Source organism: Magnolia sinica, chromosome 4 (assembly GCF_029962835.1).
Source record: "Magnolia sinica isolate HGM2019 chromosome 4, MsV1, whole genome shotgun sequence".
Taxonomy (NCBI): domain Eukaryota; kingdom Viridiplantae; phylum Streptophyta; class Magnoliopsida; order Magnoliales; family Magnoliaceae; genus Magnolia; species Magnolia sinica.
In genome coordinates, this window is record NC_080576.1 from 111,542,516 (window position 1) to 111,559,933 (window position 17,418).

The following is a 17,418-nucleotide window of genomic DNA, read 5'->3' on the forward strand; positions in this document are numbered from 1 at the left end:
CCCTAGCCGTTGAAATCTATATGATGTGGCCCATCAGAGTGTTAATATTGAAAACTTGAGCTAGTTTTATTGTGAGCATTAAGTGGGCCATTTAATTTCGTGAGAGTGGCCATGATGTGCATGTTGGATCGTTGGATATGTTATTGGTGGTTGATGGTGTGGATTTTGCTTCCAGAGCACTGCATTAGGGGCCTGATGGTTAACTCAAATCTCCGTGATGCTAGAATTTTCTAATTGTATGATTTTTATTTATATTTTGTAAGAATTTCAATAGAGTTTGGATGTACACCAAATTGCAATCCGTACAAATTTGATTTTGGTTGCACCCAAAATCACGAGTAGTTTTATAAATAAATAAATAAAACACTAGGTAGCTGCATCAAAGGAAGAAATTTCATTTGCAAAATGGGCCATATTCCATAATATTTTTAGCTTTCAAACGTGAAAGCAACATATAGACATGGTGATAAAAGAAGGTAAAATGTCTTTGAGAACATGTCTTGGGCGTGAAGAATGGTTTGTTGGCACCTGAAACGTCTGAAATCTTTGAAGTGATACGTGAGATTTTCTATCATCAATTTTCAACCGTCCATTTATTCATACCACTAGAAGTAAGTCATGATGCAAAAATAGACGATTAAGATTTAGCGTACAAACAAGATAAATCCAATTAAATACTAGATGGTTGTAGGGAATAATCTCACGTCTGTCATTCAAAGGGTCAGGATCGTGTGATTCTTGCACCATGTGATTTAAAAGCTTGGGAACATTGGTAAGTGTGGTTGAGGTCCCTAGCATGGCCCACCCATGGTGGGTCCTACATGCATGAACAGTCTTAAATGGCCCATCTACGAATCCACATCATTGAATGATCAGATGTCCATGGTTAAAAGGTAAAGGTCAAGTGTACACATCCAGGTAATTAGGTGGCCGGAGACTTTTGCCATATGTATAATTGCCCATCTATGGCAAGGCATGGACTGTCTGGATCATCTGATCACGTCATGGTTGGTGGCCGAGGCAATGGATAAAAACGGTGAAGGGAAAAATAACAAGAAACCACCAATAAAAGATACTTATGGAATAGGAAGTAGATCGCTTGATGACCCAAGACTGTCTTATTCATCTTGTCTTTCTGTTTGTTTTTCTAGCTCAATCAAAAGTTGAAGTATATCTGCTCAAGTAGACCACACCATGGGAAACTGTGGGGCTTAAACGTATACCATTGAAAGCTTCTCAAGTAAATGGAAGATAAACATCACGGTTGGACTTGGAAGGTTTCAAAGGTCGACATTACTATCCTATAGTTTTTGTGGTGTGGTCCACTTTGAGCTATGGATATGCTCCAAATTTGGGTGAAGGTGGACGTGTCCCACATGTAATTCTATGTGATGGGACTTAATTCAATCATATGGAGCTGGTAAAAGCTGCATAATTAGTAGCTGTAGAGCCATCTCTTCAAAGTACACATGGCAGGGACGCAGATTTCCTGAGCTGGAACTTAGGTGGGTCCACCTGATGTTTGTGAGAAATATATCCCGTCCATCCGTTTTGTGAGATCATTTTATTACGGGAGGAAAAGCAGGGTTGGAAATTCCTCCTGAGTCGACAGTAACGTTTACGTGCCATCCATACTGTTTGTAACTTCATTACCACTAAGATGAACTGAAAACGCAAATACTATCATGATTGAAAGCTTATATGGCCATACGAATATTTCAACTATAGACATTCAACCCTCACGTATTCGGCCCACTTGAGTATTTGATCAGCTCATTTTTGGTCCCATGTCTTAAAATGATCTCAAAAAATGGATGGTAGAGGTGGATTTCTCACAAACATCACGGTGGGCCCCACCTAAGTTTGCAGTGCAGGAAGTTCCGGCGAAAGGCTTTCCAGGGAAATCCACGTCCACTTAGATCCGATGATCCTGGAATCTGATTACCAATCCTCATTAATGGTAGAAAACAAAAATTCTTAATGGTCCACATTGAGTGAAAGTGACAAAATCCATATTGTTTAACAGGTGGGATTTTTCAAACATAATCGATGCACTAGATGGACGGACGGCCTTGATTGGCAGATAACCCTGCTACGTCATCTACAGCAGAGATTTGGTGCGCACTACATGGACGGACAATTCAAGCAGTAGAAAAGCTCATATCGCGAGTCGATGTTTATCAGAGATACGAAGATTTTGATTTGGTCGCGTTTCAACATCATAAACTCATTGAATACGCGACCTAAGACTTCAATCAGAATACTCGGGTTTTCATTTCCTATAGGTGAGGCCCAAGCTTCGCTAATCTGGTACGTTTCATCCCTTCTCAACGGAAAACCCTTACAATTGTAACCATCTGTTTGTGGGCCCATAAACAGAATACGGACAGGGTCCACGTTCAACTAAAAAGAGTTTAAAGATTTGACACTGGATAATAATGTTGTTGTTGTTTTTGGCATTGAGTGTGCGGTCATGTTAGAATTGAAACCGCATTTTCAATTCAAATCAAATAACAATTACCCCAAAGTATCAAGATAGGCAGACACTTAGTGTCTCAGTAAGATATGGTGAAATCAGTCATATATTCAACCACTCGCTCGATGCGTAAAATTAAATCAGGCGATGTTAAAATGGTAAGATTCGTCATCTGATAATAGATTGCACATTTAACTTTTGTTCGAAAGTACTTTTCAAAACATATAAAACTGAAATGAAAAAGGAATTGTTACAGTGGTAGGGAACATTGCTATTTATAACCTTAATCGGGTCATCTGGATCATTTCCACGTTCTGATGATTAATATAACCGCTTAACAATATTGTCAGAATACTTCCCATGTTCTAACGGTTGCTATAACCATTCAAAACTACAAACCTTATTAAGACTTCCTTACCAACTGTCCTTAGAGTTGGGCATCGAGTCGAGTCGGACCGGATTGGGTCCAACTCAACTCGATCCAATTTTTCTAATAATTTGACCCGAACTCGAATCGATCCGGGACAGAGTCGAGCAGGGCTGACTCAATCCGATTCGAATCCTTGCTGTCCTGATCCGAACCGAGTCGGATCGAGTTGAGTCTGTCCAGTCGATTTGAACTGGGCTGAATCAAGATTGAGAGAGAGGGAGAGAGAGAAATGAGGAGAGAAAGAAGGAGAGAAATGAGGAGAGATGGGTGCGTGCGGCATCGTTCAGGTAGAGAAAGAGAAAGGAGGAATTAGGGCTTCGTTCGGGTGAGGCGGTAGTAAAAAAATGAAAATAAAAAGTATTATTATATAGTACTCGACCGAATCGGATCGGATCGGATTAGATTTCGAATCGGATCAGTCTGGATTGACCACGATCCAAACTCGATCCAATGTACAAACAGATCTGAGTGGTCCTACTCGAATCACACTGATTCGGGCCTTCGATTCGGTTTAGATCGGGTCGGATTCTGCCCAGCTCTAACTGTCTCAGTAACCACTCCTAGCTTCTTACTGAATTCACTGCATTCTACTTTACCACTCGATGGAGTTCCTGTATGACCATCGCCCATTTGCTTGAGCTCCTAAATGACAATCAGCCGCTTGATTGGCCTTCAAGATGGATATCAGCCACTTTATCGATCTCCTGGATGACCATTAGTCGCTTACTCCACCTCTCGGATGGTTATCAACCGCTTGGTTAACTACTTCTTTGCCCTTGAATTCCTCTCAACTAATCTGTATCTTATTATCCTGTTAGGTATGATTCTTTAAAAAGCATTCTACCAATCCTTAAAGATTTATGTCTTAAAATATCTTTCCATTACTATAACACATATCTTTTTCAATTAAAATTTTCAAGAACAATAAAAAATATGATAAAACAATTAAAACCTAAAAAATTGGGTTCATGGTCCATCCATAGTGGGACATAAGAGATCAATGGTCTGGATTAACGAAAATGAGTCCAACATAGTACGAACTAGGAAGCTCTTTTTTCTGTTTCTTAAGTGTATCGTAACTAAGACAAGTGTCTATCATGCAAAAGGCCACGGTGGGTCCAATCAGCCCTAACTCAGCAACTCAGTTGGATTTGTAGAAATCTAAGTAGGTCCCACTCAGTCTGTTTTGGTCCAACTCAGGGGGTTCGGCAACTATGTTATAAGAGTTTATTTGCTTTATTTTTATTTTTTTTAGAGATATTTTGAAAATAAAATATTTGATGAAGTTCTAATTTTACATCTTAATTTTTAAAAACTAATAAATAAGCTCTTAAATCTTAAGTAATGAAGAGATTAGTTTGTTTTAAGAGCGTAATTAACTTAACATACGGACAGAGAGGCTGAAGTATTTTCAAAGATACCAAAGTTGCCCCCCCTATGAAGCCTCTTTGCAATCTCTCTCTCTCCCACTTGAAGGTGTATCCTACATGATGAATGGTCTACATCAAGGTGCGCCCACATAATGCACGGTTCACATCAAAGATGGTCCCACATGATGGATGGCCCACATCAAAGTGTGACCCTACATGTTGGACTATACACATCAAGTAGCCCCACTTGATAGACAGTCCACATCAAAGGTGGGACAACATGATGAATGGTGGAAATTGAAAGTGGGCCCATGTGATGGACGGTTGACATCAAAGGTTGGCCCATATGATGAACAACCTATATTGAAGGTTGGGCTCACACAATGAATGGTCCATGTTAAGGTAGGCCTCACATGATGGATGGCCCACATCAAAGCGTGCCCTGAGTGATAGACAGTCTATATCAAGTAGGCCCCACCTGATAGATAGTCCACATCCAAGGTCTTGCATGATGGACGACCCATATCCAAACTGGCCCAACATGATGGATGATCTAATAGAAGGTGCACACCATACAATGGACAATGGACAATGGACATCAAAAGTAAGCCCCACATGATAGTGGGCCAATCAAAATGTGGCCTTGCATGATGAATAGCTTACATCAAGTGGATCCCATCTGATGGATGACCCACATCAAGGTGGGGCCTATATAATGAATCAAAGGCTGGTCCCTAATAATGAATGGTACACATCCAAGGCAGCCCCCAGATGAAGGAAAACCCAATTCGAAAGTGGGGTCCACAAGATGGACACAACAAATGTGTGCACCATGTGATGGGGAGTGGACCTTAAAGGGCCCCACACGATAGTCGGCCCACATAAAGGAGAAGGACAGTCCACATGTCAGGTGGGCTCCACCAATTGTCTCATGTGATAGAGAGATGAAGGAGCGTGTTTGTTTGAGATAAAGAGTTTATGCAATTTTTAAAAGTAAATAGCAACCATCAACATACTTAATGCTTTTTAAATTTTATTTTTATCAGAGATGGTGTGACTCAAGACTGAACATGATGTCCAGGGCCTAGAATACAAACCAACTTATGCTTATAGTTAGAAGTAGATGGTAAGGACCCAATTAAGTTCACCTTTTCTACTTAGGAGATAATGTTTGGTATATAATCAATTATAGGTATTTTTATTTTTTTTCACTTAAAATGGTACTTAGCTTAAGTAACTTACGATCCAAATGCCCCTAGGCGAGTTACATGGCATTTGACGCACGTATAAAAAATTATTATTATTATTATTATTTTTATAAAAAATTAAAAATTAAAAGAGAGACCACCGGCTCACTGCTGGTGGGGAACATGGCCTTCAAGGGAAAATTGTTACTTGGGAGGGTCGATGGTGCAAATACAACCACCATCGAAATTGCAACGCCACAATAACCTGATGAGGTTTTTAGGATCTTCCAACCAAGAGGTCTCTGTCAGCCCCAATCCAAAGTGGGGCCCATTCGATCAAGAACATCAAATCATCACCCCTCCCTCGCGAACCGGATTGGAAACATGGGCTAAAGACAGAGACCCACGCATGAATAGATATTTGAGCATAAAATGGATTTGAACATGAGAGCTCTTAAAAGCTAGTGTCCTCATCCCCCAACTCGCTATCAGGTGGGTGGTCCAATGGCACAGTATTACAGACAGCTCATCTCATAGCCCCAGCTACAGATAGCGCAGATTGGAAGAGCCTGACCTTTTGATCAGTTTGTCTAACAGCAATGGATTCGGAGAAATATTAAATAAAGACAACCATCATCATTCCAGATATTCCAATATGCCAAAAAAAAAAAAAAAAAGTGCCCCATCAGACAAACAGTCTGGATAGTTGATTCATGGATCCCGCCACATTCATGTATGGAGTACCAAAAGGCATCATGATGCATCAAATGACATATTAATTATACCCAAACTACATCTGAAAATAAACTTCAAAAGTAGTAGCAGCTTCTCTGCTGAAATAGAGAGAGAAAAATATAAAAATCACAATACAGAGTTTTAAAGCATAAAATAAAGAAAGAACAGCAAAACTTCAACTGATACCCTGTCAACTGCAAATCTCTAAATCTCTCTCAGTTCGTTCGCGGAGTGGCCCACTCGACTCTAAGGATAAGATTGTCGTAACCATACCCATTGAGTTTGTTGATGGCCCTCTCCGCATCCTCCTTGTTGACGAAGTTCACAAAACCAAAGCCCCTGCTCATGCCCGTTTTCTGGTCAACCGCAACGTAAACACGGCTAACGGCCCCAAACGTGCGAAAGAGCTCAAGCAGGTCAGGTTCACGGGTGTCCTCTGAGAGGTTGGTGACACGGACAGAATTCTCCTCATTTCGGCGCCGCATCTCTGTTCCGGTCCTCTCTGCCCCACCCCTCATGCCTGGAGGGACATATGTCCCCTTAGTGGCTGCAGAAGCAGGTGCAGCAGTTTCTGATGTGGGAGGTCGGTCCACAAAGCCTTCGGCCTGTGGGGCAAGATCCTTGTAAGGGCATTTCGACGTCCAGTGATCGCCCTTCTTGCCGCAAGTCCTGCAGACCATGAGAACAGCACCTCCTTTGCCAAGCGAGGCCAGGGGATCTCCAGCAACCTTCGTTTCTTCAGCTTTGCTACCTGCAATTGATCACATTCTATGGTTAAGGACCAAGACTCCAAAATTCTATACATCTCATAATTAAATCTTGTTGAGAGAAAGGAAGCTTTGAATATGGAAGTTGCTCAAAGAAATAAAAAACTTTGAATATGGAAGTTGTTCAAAGAAAAAAAAATGAAACCGGAATTTATATGCAGGATAAAGTATGCCATGAATAGTTTCTTGCTATTACTGCGTTTAGTATGATGCGCCATAAAAGTGCACACCAGAATATCTCACCACCCATGTGAGACTTGCGTATGGAAGGCAGGACCATTGATTCGGTAGACCATTAGTTGGATGGGCCACAGCCCCTAAAGCAATGCAACCAAAATATTGCAGGCTTGTAGGCATCCAATCAATGACCTACAAATGGGCACTTCACTCAAAATTGAGCAAGTCTGACAATATGCCCACTTGGCCAGGATTGTCCCACTACAGTACTGTGATTTTGGGTCATGACCCATCTGCAGGGTGGACAGCCAGTATAACAGTCCACTCACTGTACATGGTGGCCAGGTGGATTGCAGGGACTAGACCTCATAGGGAGCCATTCATCCTTCAATTGAAGTTTTGCAAGTCTCATTTACAGATTAAAAAGCACAAAGGAAACATTTTCCAATACTAACCTACTAATCATGTTGCATCTCGCCCTTGCAATAGCTTATACTATGGAAAAATCACATATTTATGCTCCCTTTCTTTTAAACAAATTGCTCTTGACCTTTGTCTCTGGTTAATTTCCACTCCCTCAAGAGGATTGGCGTAAGTCAAAGATAGATTTGCATGCTTCTCTTTTTCAATAACCGACAGCTCTACTCCCTCCTTCATATTTAAAGTATATATTTCCTTTCAAATATTGGCAACCTCTACTTCTCAAGCTTCGAAAACATCTTTCATCCATTTTTTTTATCCTCTCTTTTAATAATTTAAGTTTTCAGCAGAATATGAATCTAGTATAACCTTCAACTACAAACGAACCCACAAGCCACACAAAACCTTCTACTTCCAACCACAATAGCTCAAATCTGAACGGCTTTTGGCCCCATTTCTCCTCTACAACCTCTAACATTACCAGCCAATTGTCAAAAAGAGGTCTCAGAAGGCCCCACTGCTGAACTAGCGGGAATTTCTCAAAACGAATCAGCAGAAACCAAAAGCTTGTTAAGGTGCGATAAGATAGCCTCTTCCTGCCCATTTGTCCACATATACCTTGCACAATCCACCATATCATTCTAGAGGACCCAATCAGTAAACTTCTTCATACCTCAAGTTATGTGACTGCCATTTGATTTTTCGTATGTGAATTGAATCACTTTAAAATCCCCACCATCACACTAAAGTAGCCCCCACCTTTCTTTGGCACTGTTCGGTTCCTGCCACAATTCTGCTCACCAACCAGACTGAGAGGGGCCATAAAATGTCATAAATCACCATCCAAAACTCAATGACACATCCTTCCTGAGAATCATGGAGATTGAGAACACACCAAAGCAACGATCCTCTTTCCTCCATACATCTGAGTTCCAGGCCACCAGTATTACCCCCAGCAGACCCATTTGGGTATAAGGTTGTCTGCACCTTATTTTCACCCCCATATTGAATCTAACATGGCTCTGTCAATGGACTGAAACTTAGGGACTGTCTGATTTTCCAATTTCATATGAAATGCAAAGCAAATGAGACATCATTATCATTTCCAGGTGTTTGTTTAAACATGAATTATGGCTCGTATATCGAAAGTCCATTAGACTAGTAAAGCAATAAGGTAAATTCAAATATAATCATTACATTTTCACCCTATAAAGCCACCATTTTAACAGTGATTTCTGGGTGAAACAACACTGTAGCAAATTTATCATTACAGTCAAATGCAAGTGATGTGACCCCACAATTACAAAAGTAAATAATCATGACCCATTTATAACTATTTACTGTTGTAATTGGAAAATCAAACAGGCCCTTAGTTTCCTGGAAAGCAATCACGTTGGCATACACTCTTTTACAGGAGTCCTTGACTTGAGCTCTTTTGAGCTTACTAACCTACTAATATTCCAGCTATGCACTATCATTGGGTAACTAATTTTACCCCTCTTCCCCCCACTGACCTTGCCTACAAAGTCGTATTTAGTCAAGCACTTTATACTTGACAACTCCCTCTAGCTTCTAGGAAATTTCCTTGTCTTCGCAACATGAAGATCATGCTGTCTTTGCATCCCCTTCCTTGAACAAACTGAAGCAGCACAAATACATCCTCATCACATGCCCCGAAAGATACCTACCAGTCTTCCCACCCGTTCAAGCACATCCTTTGACCAATTGATCTGTTCTTATGTGAGCTCTTGGTCACCCATTTTAACACCTCGGATCCCTATTGGTTAATGACTATTTCTTCCTCCCTAATCTTTGTGGCTCCCAAAGGGGTAATAACCAGGCCTTCTGATAGGCTGTCTTCAGAAGATAATATGATCCCCACAATTGCTCTCTCCTCACTTACCAATAAGTCCCTCAAACTTCCAAAAAAAAAAAAAAAAAAATCAAACTTGACAACTTTTTGCAAACTTCTCAAATTTTTTTCCAAACTTCTTAATTTATTCAAACTTCAAAAAAAATAAAAAAAAATTCCAAGCCTCTCATTTTTTTTCAAGCTTCTCAGTTTTTTTTTTTTTTTTTCAAACTTCTCAATTATTTTCAAACTAAAAAAAAAAAATTCAAAGTTCTGATGCTTTTTTTCGAACTTCTCAATTTTTTTCAAACTTTTGAAGTTTGAAAAATAAATTAAAAAGTTTGAAAAAAACAATTTTGAGAAGTTTGAAAAAAAAAATTGAGAAGTTAGAAAATTTTTGAGAAGTTCAAAAAAAAAAAATTGAGAAATTCAAGAAAAAAAATGATTGAAGCTTGAAAAAAGATTGAGAAGTTTGAAAAAAAAAAAAAAAAATTTTGATGTTTGGAAAAAAAATTAAAAAAATCAAGTTTGAAAAAACAAAAAAAAAAATCAAGTTTGAAAAAAAGTTGACAACTCCATCCCCCAACGCAACAAAACCTTGATCAATCATAAAAGAATGATCCCTATCGCTTGTCCTTACTCCCTCCATGCATCGGTACCCCCAACACACTTAGTCTCCGTGTCTCCTTTGTTTCTCGTCCACATGTCAAGCCCCACTTTCACCCCCACCTTCAACATTAATTGCACCTCTTGCACATGTTGGACTCTCTTTCGTTTGGGCAATCATCTCCCCCCGAGCCATAGGCATTGTCTGCCATGACGCGTGAAGCAGCATACCTTCTCTGTCAAGCCTCCCTACACTTACTGCATGTGTCTCCTCCCCCATAGGTTTGGAGACTGAGCCTCCTGTCACCTATAGGCTTATAGCTACGATGTACACCCGCAGGAGCTCCTACACCACGAGATACACAGCTCATTCTTGTCAAGCGGCTTGAAAATGGAGTCCTCTTACAGCCTGCAACATGCTTCAAGCCATTATTTGATTTGCGAAATGGTGGTTGCTACCTTCTTCTCAACAACCAATGACCAATGCAGAGACACTTAGGCATTGTTGACCACCACCAAATCGACTTTGATCACTGGCTCTCGATCAAAACCCTCCTTGATCCACTTCTTTTTCGGATCCTTCCCCCCCTGTAGCTTGGATTGTTGTTCCTCCCCAACAATAGAATCCCTAAAGGATTTTGGGTTTTCTCCCTTCCTTTTTATTTCTTTCCTAACCCATCATGAACAACAGAATCCCTAAAGGATTTTGGATTTTGAATGAGAAATGTTATAGGATAGCAATAAGACTAACCATGCTTCATAGAATAGAATGATGAGCAGTTAAAGAACAACATGTTCATAGGATGAGCAAAACTGAAATGATAATGCTGAGATGGATGATTGGCAAAATGAGGAAGGATAGATTTAGAAGTTGATGCATTCAAGGGAACTTAGGAGAAGTACCAATATGTAATAAGATGAACTACACCAATTAGGAGTAAGGGTGGCAATTGGGCAGGTAGCCCACCCAACCTGATGAGTCTGACCAGACTTTGGGCCAGGCATGGACCACTAGCTTTGCCCGTGGGCCGAGCTTGGGTCGAGTTTGGGCCTTGCATGCATGCCCCGACCAATTTTTAGTCAGGCTTCAGCTCAAGTCAATTTAGCACAACAAGACCCAGCCCAACTTTATATGCAATCATCTGTTAGACAACCATCCATCTTGAATGTCAATGTAGATTGTTGGTTAATTCCTCTAAAATGTCTATTTCATATCGCATGTGTGGCCCACTTGATTAACAAATAGATTAGGAACATTGAAGTGGGAAATATGGATTTTGTCAATTTTTAGGCTGGGCCAAACCGGGTCAAGTCGGATTAGGTCAGGCATGCTAATGCTAGACCCATGCCGAGCTTGGGTCTAGCTCAGGCCTTGTGCATTAAGTGTTCAGGCCAGGAACGGTCCTAGCATATACTGACCCATACCCGTGCCATTGCCACTCTTAAGAGTGGGTTGGTTTCAAGTTGAAGGCTCTAAAAGGGCAAGGGGAAGGCCCAAAAGGATGTGGTTGGAGGTAGTTAGAAAAGACTTGATGACCTGTGGTTTAAGTATAGCATTTATGGTCATTAGAGTGGAATGGCAAAAATGGAATTAGCTTAGCAACCCCAATCAGTTGGGATAAGGTTTAGGTGGTGATGATGATGATTATCTTTGGCGAGTGAAAAGGCCTTCATATCCCTTGTCAATCATCTTCATCCAAGTCCTCTTAGGCCTTCATATCCCTTGTCAATCATCTTCATCCAAGTCCTCTTAGGCCTTCCCTCAACCTCCTTTCACACCCTTCAACTCCAATCCAAGTTATTCCTCACCACAGCGTCTCCAATTTTCTTAGAACGTTTCCAAAGCATATTAATAGGAAAATCATTCTATCTCCCATTGGGCTAGGCTTAGGTTGCTTCCAATCCTCATTCTCAATTCGATGTAAGCCCAAGGCACACTAGGTGGGCCAACATAAGTTGAATTTTGGGATGTTTGTTGCTAGATATGAGGCCTAAATGTCAAAAATTATCATTTGCAAATTTTGAAAGATAAGGGGCTGATTTTGAGGATATGGTTGAAGATTTTGAAGATTACTTTCTAGATTTTCTCCCATTGGGCTAGGCTTAGGTTGCTTCCAATCCTCATTCTCAATTCGATGAGAGCCAAAGGCACACTAGGCAGGCCAACATTGGTTGAATTTTGGGATGTATGTTGCTAGATATGGGGCCTAAATGTCAGAGATTATCATTTGCACTTTTTGAAAGATAAGGGGGTGATTTTGAGGAGATGGCTGAAGATTTTGAAGATTCCTAGATTTGCTGTTACTATTTTTAGACTCATTGTTATCTTAAATAATTAGATTGATTTGAAATCATCGAATGGTTGGGATAATCTTAATTAAAAATTTGTAGAGATTTTATCTTATGTCCTTAGAGTCTATTAGAGTATAATAGATTAGATGAGGGAATCTAATTAGATTAGGAGTTTCCCATATTTGTTTAGATGAATATCTATGAGGATCTCTCTAGATTCCTTACAGATCTCCCATCTCCTCTATATATTCAAGTTGCAGTATTCCACAATGTAGTCTCTCTAGTTGAACAGAGTCTATCAAAAGGGACGGTTGGTCTAGGAGGTAGGTCATTCTAGTTTTCTTAGTTCTATGAATTTTTGCTTCGGTATTTTGTAAGAAGAATTTTCAATGCAATAAAGTTGCTCATTCCTCTCTACTCCAAATTCTTGTGGGTGTGCTCTCATCAATTCTTGCAATTCAGGTATCAAAATCACATTGATTTCATAATTGTGTGGCATTGCGGTAGTATCCTTCCCAGCGTTCCCAAGCATCCATCTCAACATCCTCATCTTTGTCATTCTCATGCTCTACGCATGTCGGCTTCTTACTACGAGGCCCTTCCATCCTTTGCACATCCATTTTCCCATCTATAACCCAACCTATCCCTTAGGTCCATTCAATACTAGGAAACCCCTACACTCACCGCTCTCCACAAACCTAGAGTTGGACACGAGTCGAGTTAGCTCGTTTGGCTCGCTCGACTCAGCTTGGATTGAACATTGGTTCAAACCGACTCGAGCCATTGTTTTAAGCTCATAATATTTTTGAGCCGAGCTCAAGCTAACCCTGGCTCGATTTGGAGTTCGGATCGATTTGACTCAATTTGAATTCGATTCGGCTCGTTTCTAATATATATATATATATATATATATATATATATATATATATATAAAGGCCTTAAGGGACGGGTGCCCGTTTTTCCTTCGACCTAACCCTAAAATTTCACCCCTTCTGATTTCTAAATTTTCCCCCATTCATACTCGCCGAGTCTCGACAACTAGACCCTCTCGACCAGATGAGTCATCTCGCTCGTCCGCCTCGCCTCGGGCCTCTCTCTCTCTCTCTCTCTCTCACCCGTCCGGCATCTCGCTCAGTCGCCCGTCCTCATCGCCTGTCGCCTCTGGCCCTGCTCTTGACTCTCTCTCTCTCTCTCAATCTCTCTCTTACCCTCGCCCGTCCAACTCTAGCCCCCTGCACGACTGTCTGCCTGTCACCTCTGGCCCTCGGCTCTCGAGTCTCAACTCTCTCTCTTACCCCTGCCCAGTCGTCCGCCTCTAGTACCCCTGCCCAGTCGTCCGCCTCTGCACAGACTCGACCACAAATGCCCGATCTACCACTGTCCGGTCACCTTTTCCAAGCAAAATGCAGTATCCCTCTAGTCTGCCACTGTCTGATCACTTTAGTGAATTGATTTGTATATTTGTGAATTTGTGAATTGATCTTGACAGTCCATCTCTGGCCCCTTGCTCGGTTGTCTACCTCTGCACAGACTCGACCCTCACTATCCGGTCTGCCACTGTCTGGTCCACCATATATGACGTTGTCCAATTGATGGATTGAGTTTTATCTTTTATGCATTGGATTTTATGTACAAACTCAAAAGCTCGAGCTCGAACTTGGCTATAGCTTGCTAGATCTGTGACCAAACTAAGCCGAGCTAACCTGCCCAGCTCGAGGACCAAGCCGAGCCGAACTCGAGCTCAGGTAGTCAGCTGGTCAAGCTGAGCTGAGAGCGCGATTTGGTTCAGCTCGATGTCCATGTATAGCTCTACACAAACCTTTTAGCATCCCAAATCCTTCAATTGAAGTTTTGCAAGTCTCATTCACATATTAAAAAGCACAAAGGAAACAGTAAATCCACCCAAAATTTGTGAGCCAAAAATTTTGTCCAGATTTCTTCTATTGCAATAGAGAAAACCTGTCTCACTCTCCCACTCGAACAATGGCACATGGAAATTTAAATCACAACTATTCAAATAACAAAGAGACAAAGTAGAGACCATCATCTGGGCATGCAAGTAACACAAACGATTGAAGATTATATAGAGTAAAATTTAATTGTGAAAATAACTAACGCTTGCAGATGGAAAGTAATTATCTTGAAAATCACTAACATAGGTCTCCGGGGGCATGATCCAACCACAGCAAAACCAATCAGCAGATCAACAGTTTTGATCAACAAAGTGTAAGCCTCGTTCGTCCAGACTAACTACACATATCATCGAGCCATAGGTCATATAATCCTTTCTCAAAGAATTAGGATTTCTTTCCCACCTAATCCTCGCTTGGATGGTCCAACTGATCAATCTGGACAGTCCATCCGGCCCAGCTCCAATTTCGTGGGCTACCATACAGACAGACACACCAATTAGATGACCCAATCCATAGGTAACTTTGTTTTCTTCTTTTACAGCCATCCATATTCCAAGACATGGATGGATGGTTAGGATCATCTCCAAAAATTGAATCTTTGGAACCATAACCATCGATCGTAGACCCCAACAAATAGGTGGTTCAAATTGTTGATTGGACCTATCTTTACATAAACGATCCTGACCGTGCACGTTTACAGTATATCGACCAGATTTTGCCTATGGCCCACTCAGTATAATTTTGACAAGGCATTCCAAGAAACTTGCGGCAAACCTAATGGAAGGTACAGATCAACCGATTGGAATGCCTAGCGTCCATATGCAACTAAAACGATCGGAAAAAAGCCCTAGAAAACATGAAGGCAAGGGATTTGGAGGACAAACCGGGAGCCCTTGGCTTTTCGATGAGGATCTCTTCGGTGGAGACCATGGTGAGCCTGCTGCCAGCATCTTCGTGTGCTGCATCGCCGAACTTGGCCCAGCCCCGGCGCTCAACAGCCCGCTTGCTCAGGCGAGCCTTGGCAAGTTTTCGAGTTCGTGTGGTGGTCGTGATCTTGACCTTGTTCCCATCATCGTTGAATTTGTACTCGATCACCTTCTTCACACCGTTTTCGTCGGGCCCCATCACGACACGTGGTGGCAGAAGAAAGTCCAGATCCTCTCCATCGTCTTCGTCGAGTTCTCCCCATCGGACCTTGTTCGAGAGAGGAGCGCTCTGTACGGCTGCCATGGCTACAGTTTCAGAGAGTGAGAGAGGGGATACCTAGGAAATTAGGAGAAGATTTGAAGTGAGAGAGAGATTCCTCGATTGATGAGGCGGTCGACTAGAGAGGGTATATCTAGGGAATTAAGAGGAGATTTCTGGATTAGGGAGAAGAGGCGAGTTGAGAAGATTAGAAGTGAAGTGCGAGACATATTTCTAGGGCTTAGTATTTGAGGGATGCGGATTTCCTGCGAAAGCCTCTCGCAGAAGTTCCCGCTAAAGGATGCTGGGTGGGGCCCACCACCATGTTTTAGAGAAATCAACTCCGTCCATCCGTTTTTCGAGGTCATTTTAGAACATGCGAGTAAAAATTAACTGGAACCAAAACTCAAGTGGGTCACACGAGAATAAAAAATGGGGAAAGAAATTTCTACCGTTGAAACCTTCCTGAGATCCACCTTGATGTTTACGTGTCATCCAAACCGTTTATAACGCCATCCCACTCAGAAAACAAATATATATATATATATATATATATATATATATACACCTTATAAAAAAAACTTCTATGGCTAGGAGAACGTTTCAATGTCATGAAATAACATTTCAAAAAAATTGAACGGAGTAGATTTCTCAAAAACATGGTGGTAGGACCTACTCAATATCCGTAAGCCGATTCGTAAGAAATCCGCTTCCGTACGTGAGGAAGATTTTGGGGACACCGATTCCTGCCAAAGCCTTTCCGCAGGAACTTCCTCCCTCGGTAAGCTACGTGGGGCCACCATGGAGTTTGTCAGAAATCCACACCGTCCATACGTTTTTTCGGATTATATTAGGATGTTGGCATAAAAATGAGGTAGATCCAAGACTCAAGTGGGACACACCATAAAAAACAGTGAGGATTAGATTATATTTGGTGGGCCACGGAAGTTTTGGATCAGATTAATATTTTTGTACTTTCAGTTTATGCAGGTAGGAATGACCTTACGAACGGTACGTATGCCATATAAAATGGATCAAGGTGGTTTCAACGGTGGGCATTTCCCTCCTCACTTTTTTTATGTCGTGTGGGCTGCCTGAGTTTTGTATCGGCCTCATTTTCGGTCGATGGTCGGACATGGTCCTTGAAAACAGATGGATGATGTGGATTTCTCACAAGCATCACTGTGGCCTCACCTTTCTTCCTGTTGCAAGGAGTTACTGCCGGGTCGGGTTTATGCGAGCCGGGCTCACGTGATAAAATAGTCTGATGGTTTTAACCGTCCATATTATCGTTTTACTACCAATAAGCTATCATCCAGTAATAAAGCTTTATTAATGATCCTAACCTTTGATTTTTAGAGTTGAACGGGCGCCGATGAAAATATTCTTTTCAGTATTTTGGGTTCATCTGTTACGACCATTCGTTCAACCCAGGCTCCTTTTCACATGGCCCTTGATCTTAGAGGTGTACATGAGTCCATCTGAGTTGAGCATGGCATAGCTTGACTCAGCTTGGCCACTTGCTAGCCTCAGCTTGGACTCCACTTGGCTTAGTCTTCGAGTCTGATTGTCCAGCTTAACTTAGTTCGGTCAGCAGCTTGGGCTAATTTAAATTAAGTTTGAGCCGAGATTGAGCCAAGTTCACTTGTTCAACATTTTCACAAACACGTGAACCATATTTTCAAAATCTTATTGTATGTAAAATAGCGGCAATAGATTTAAAGGTATTTCATCAAACAAATTGTAAACAATGTAAAAAAATTTTAAAAAATGATATTTATTTCATATACATACCTTCTTTACCACCGACCACACTTTTTCAGTCATTCCATCAAACACTTGGTGAGCAACAACAATATCAAAGTAACCGAGTCACCAAACTAAATCAATTTGAGTTTGATTCAAGTTAGGCTCGATTCGAGTCGAGTTATGCTCAGGCAAGCTTGAACGCGGTTCGAAATTTTTTCGAGCTCAAAAAATTAGTTCGAACTCAATTTCGAACCGAGTT

At 41.3% G+C, this 17,418-nt stretch overlaps 1 protein-coding gene across 1 annotated transcript; it reads right to left on the reverse strand.

The window, feature by feature from the left end:
* Window positions 1-6,201: 6,201 nt before the first annotated feature.
* LOC131243827 (uncharacterized) lies at window positions 6,202-15,640 on the reverse strand. Its single transcript, XM_058243421.1, has 2 exons — window positions 15,110-15,640; window positions 6,202-6,949 (listed from the first exon to the last, which is right to left on the reverse strand). The coding sequence occupies exons 1-2, from the start codon at window positions 15,453-15,455 to the stop codon at window positions 6,414-6,416; spliced, it is 882 nt and encodes a 293-aa protein (XP_058099404.1). The 5' UTR covers window positions 15,456-15,640; the 3' UTR covers window positions 6,202-6,413.
* Between the last annotated feature and the right edge of the window lie 1,778 nt (window positions 15,641-17,418).

Coding starts and splice junctions, on each gene's coding strand:
- LOC131243827 (XM_058243421.1), bottom strand. CDS start 15,455: ATGGCAGCCGTACAGAGCGCTCCTCTCTCGAACAAGGTCCGATGGGGA. Junction 6,950..15,109: donor CGAAAAGCCAAGGGCTCCCG/GTTTGTCCTCCA, acceptor GATCAATTGCAG/GTAGCAAAGCTGAAGAAACG.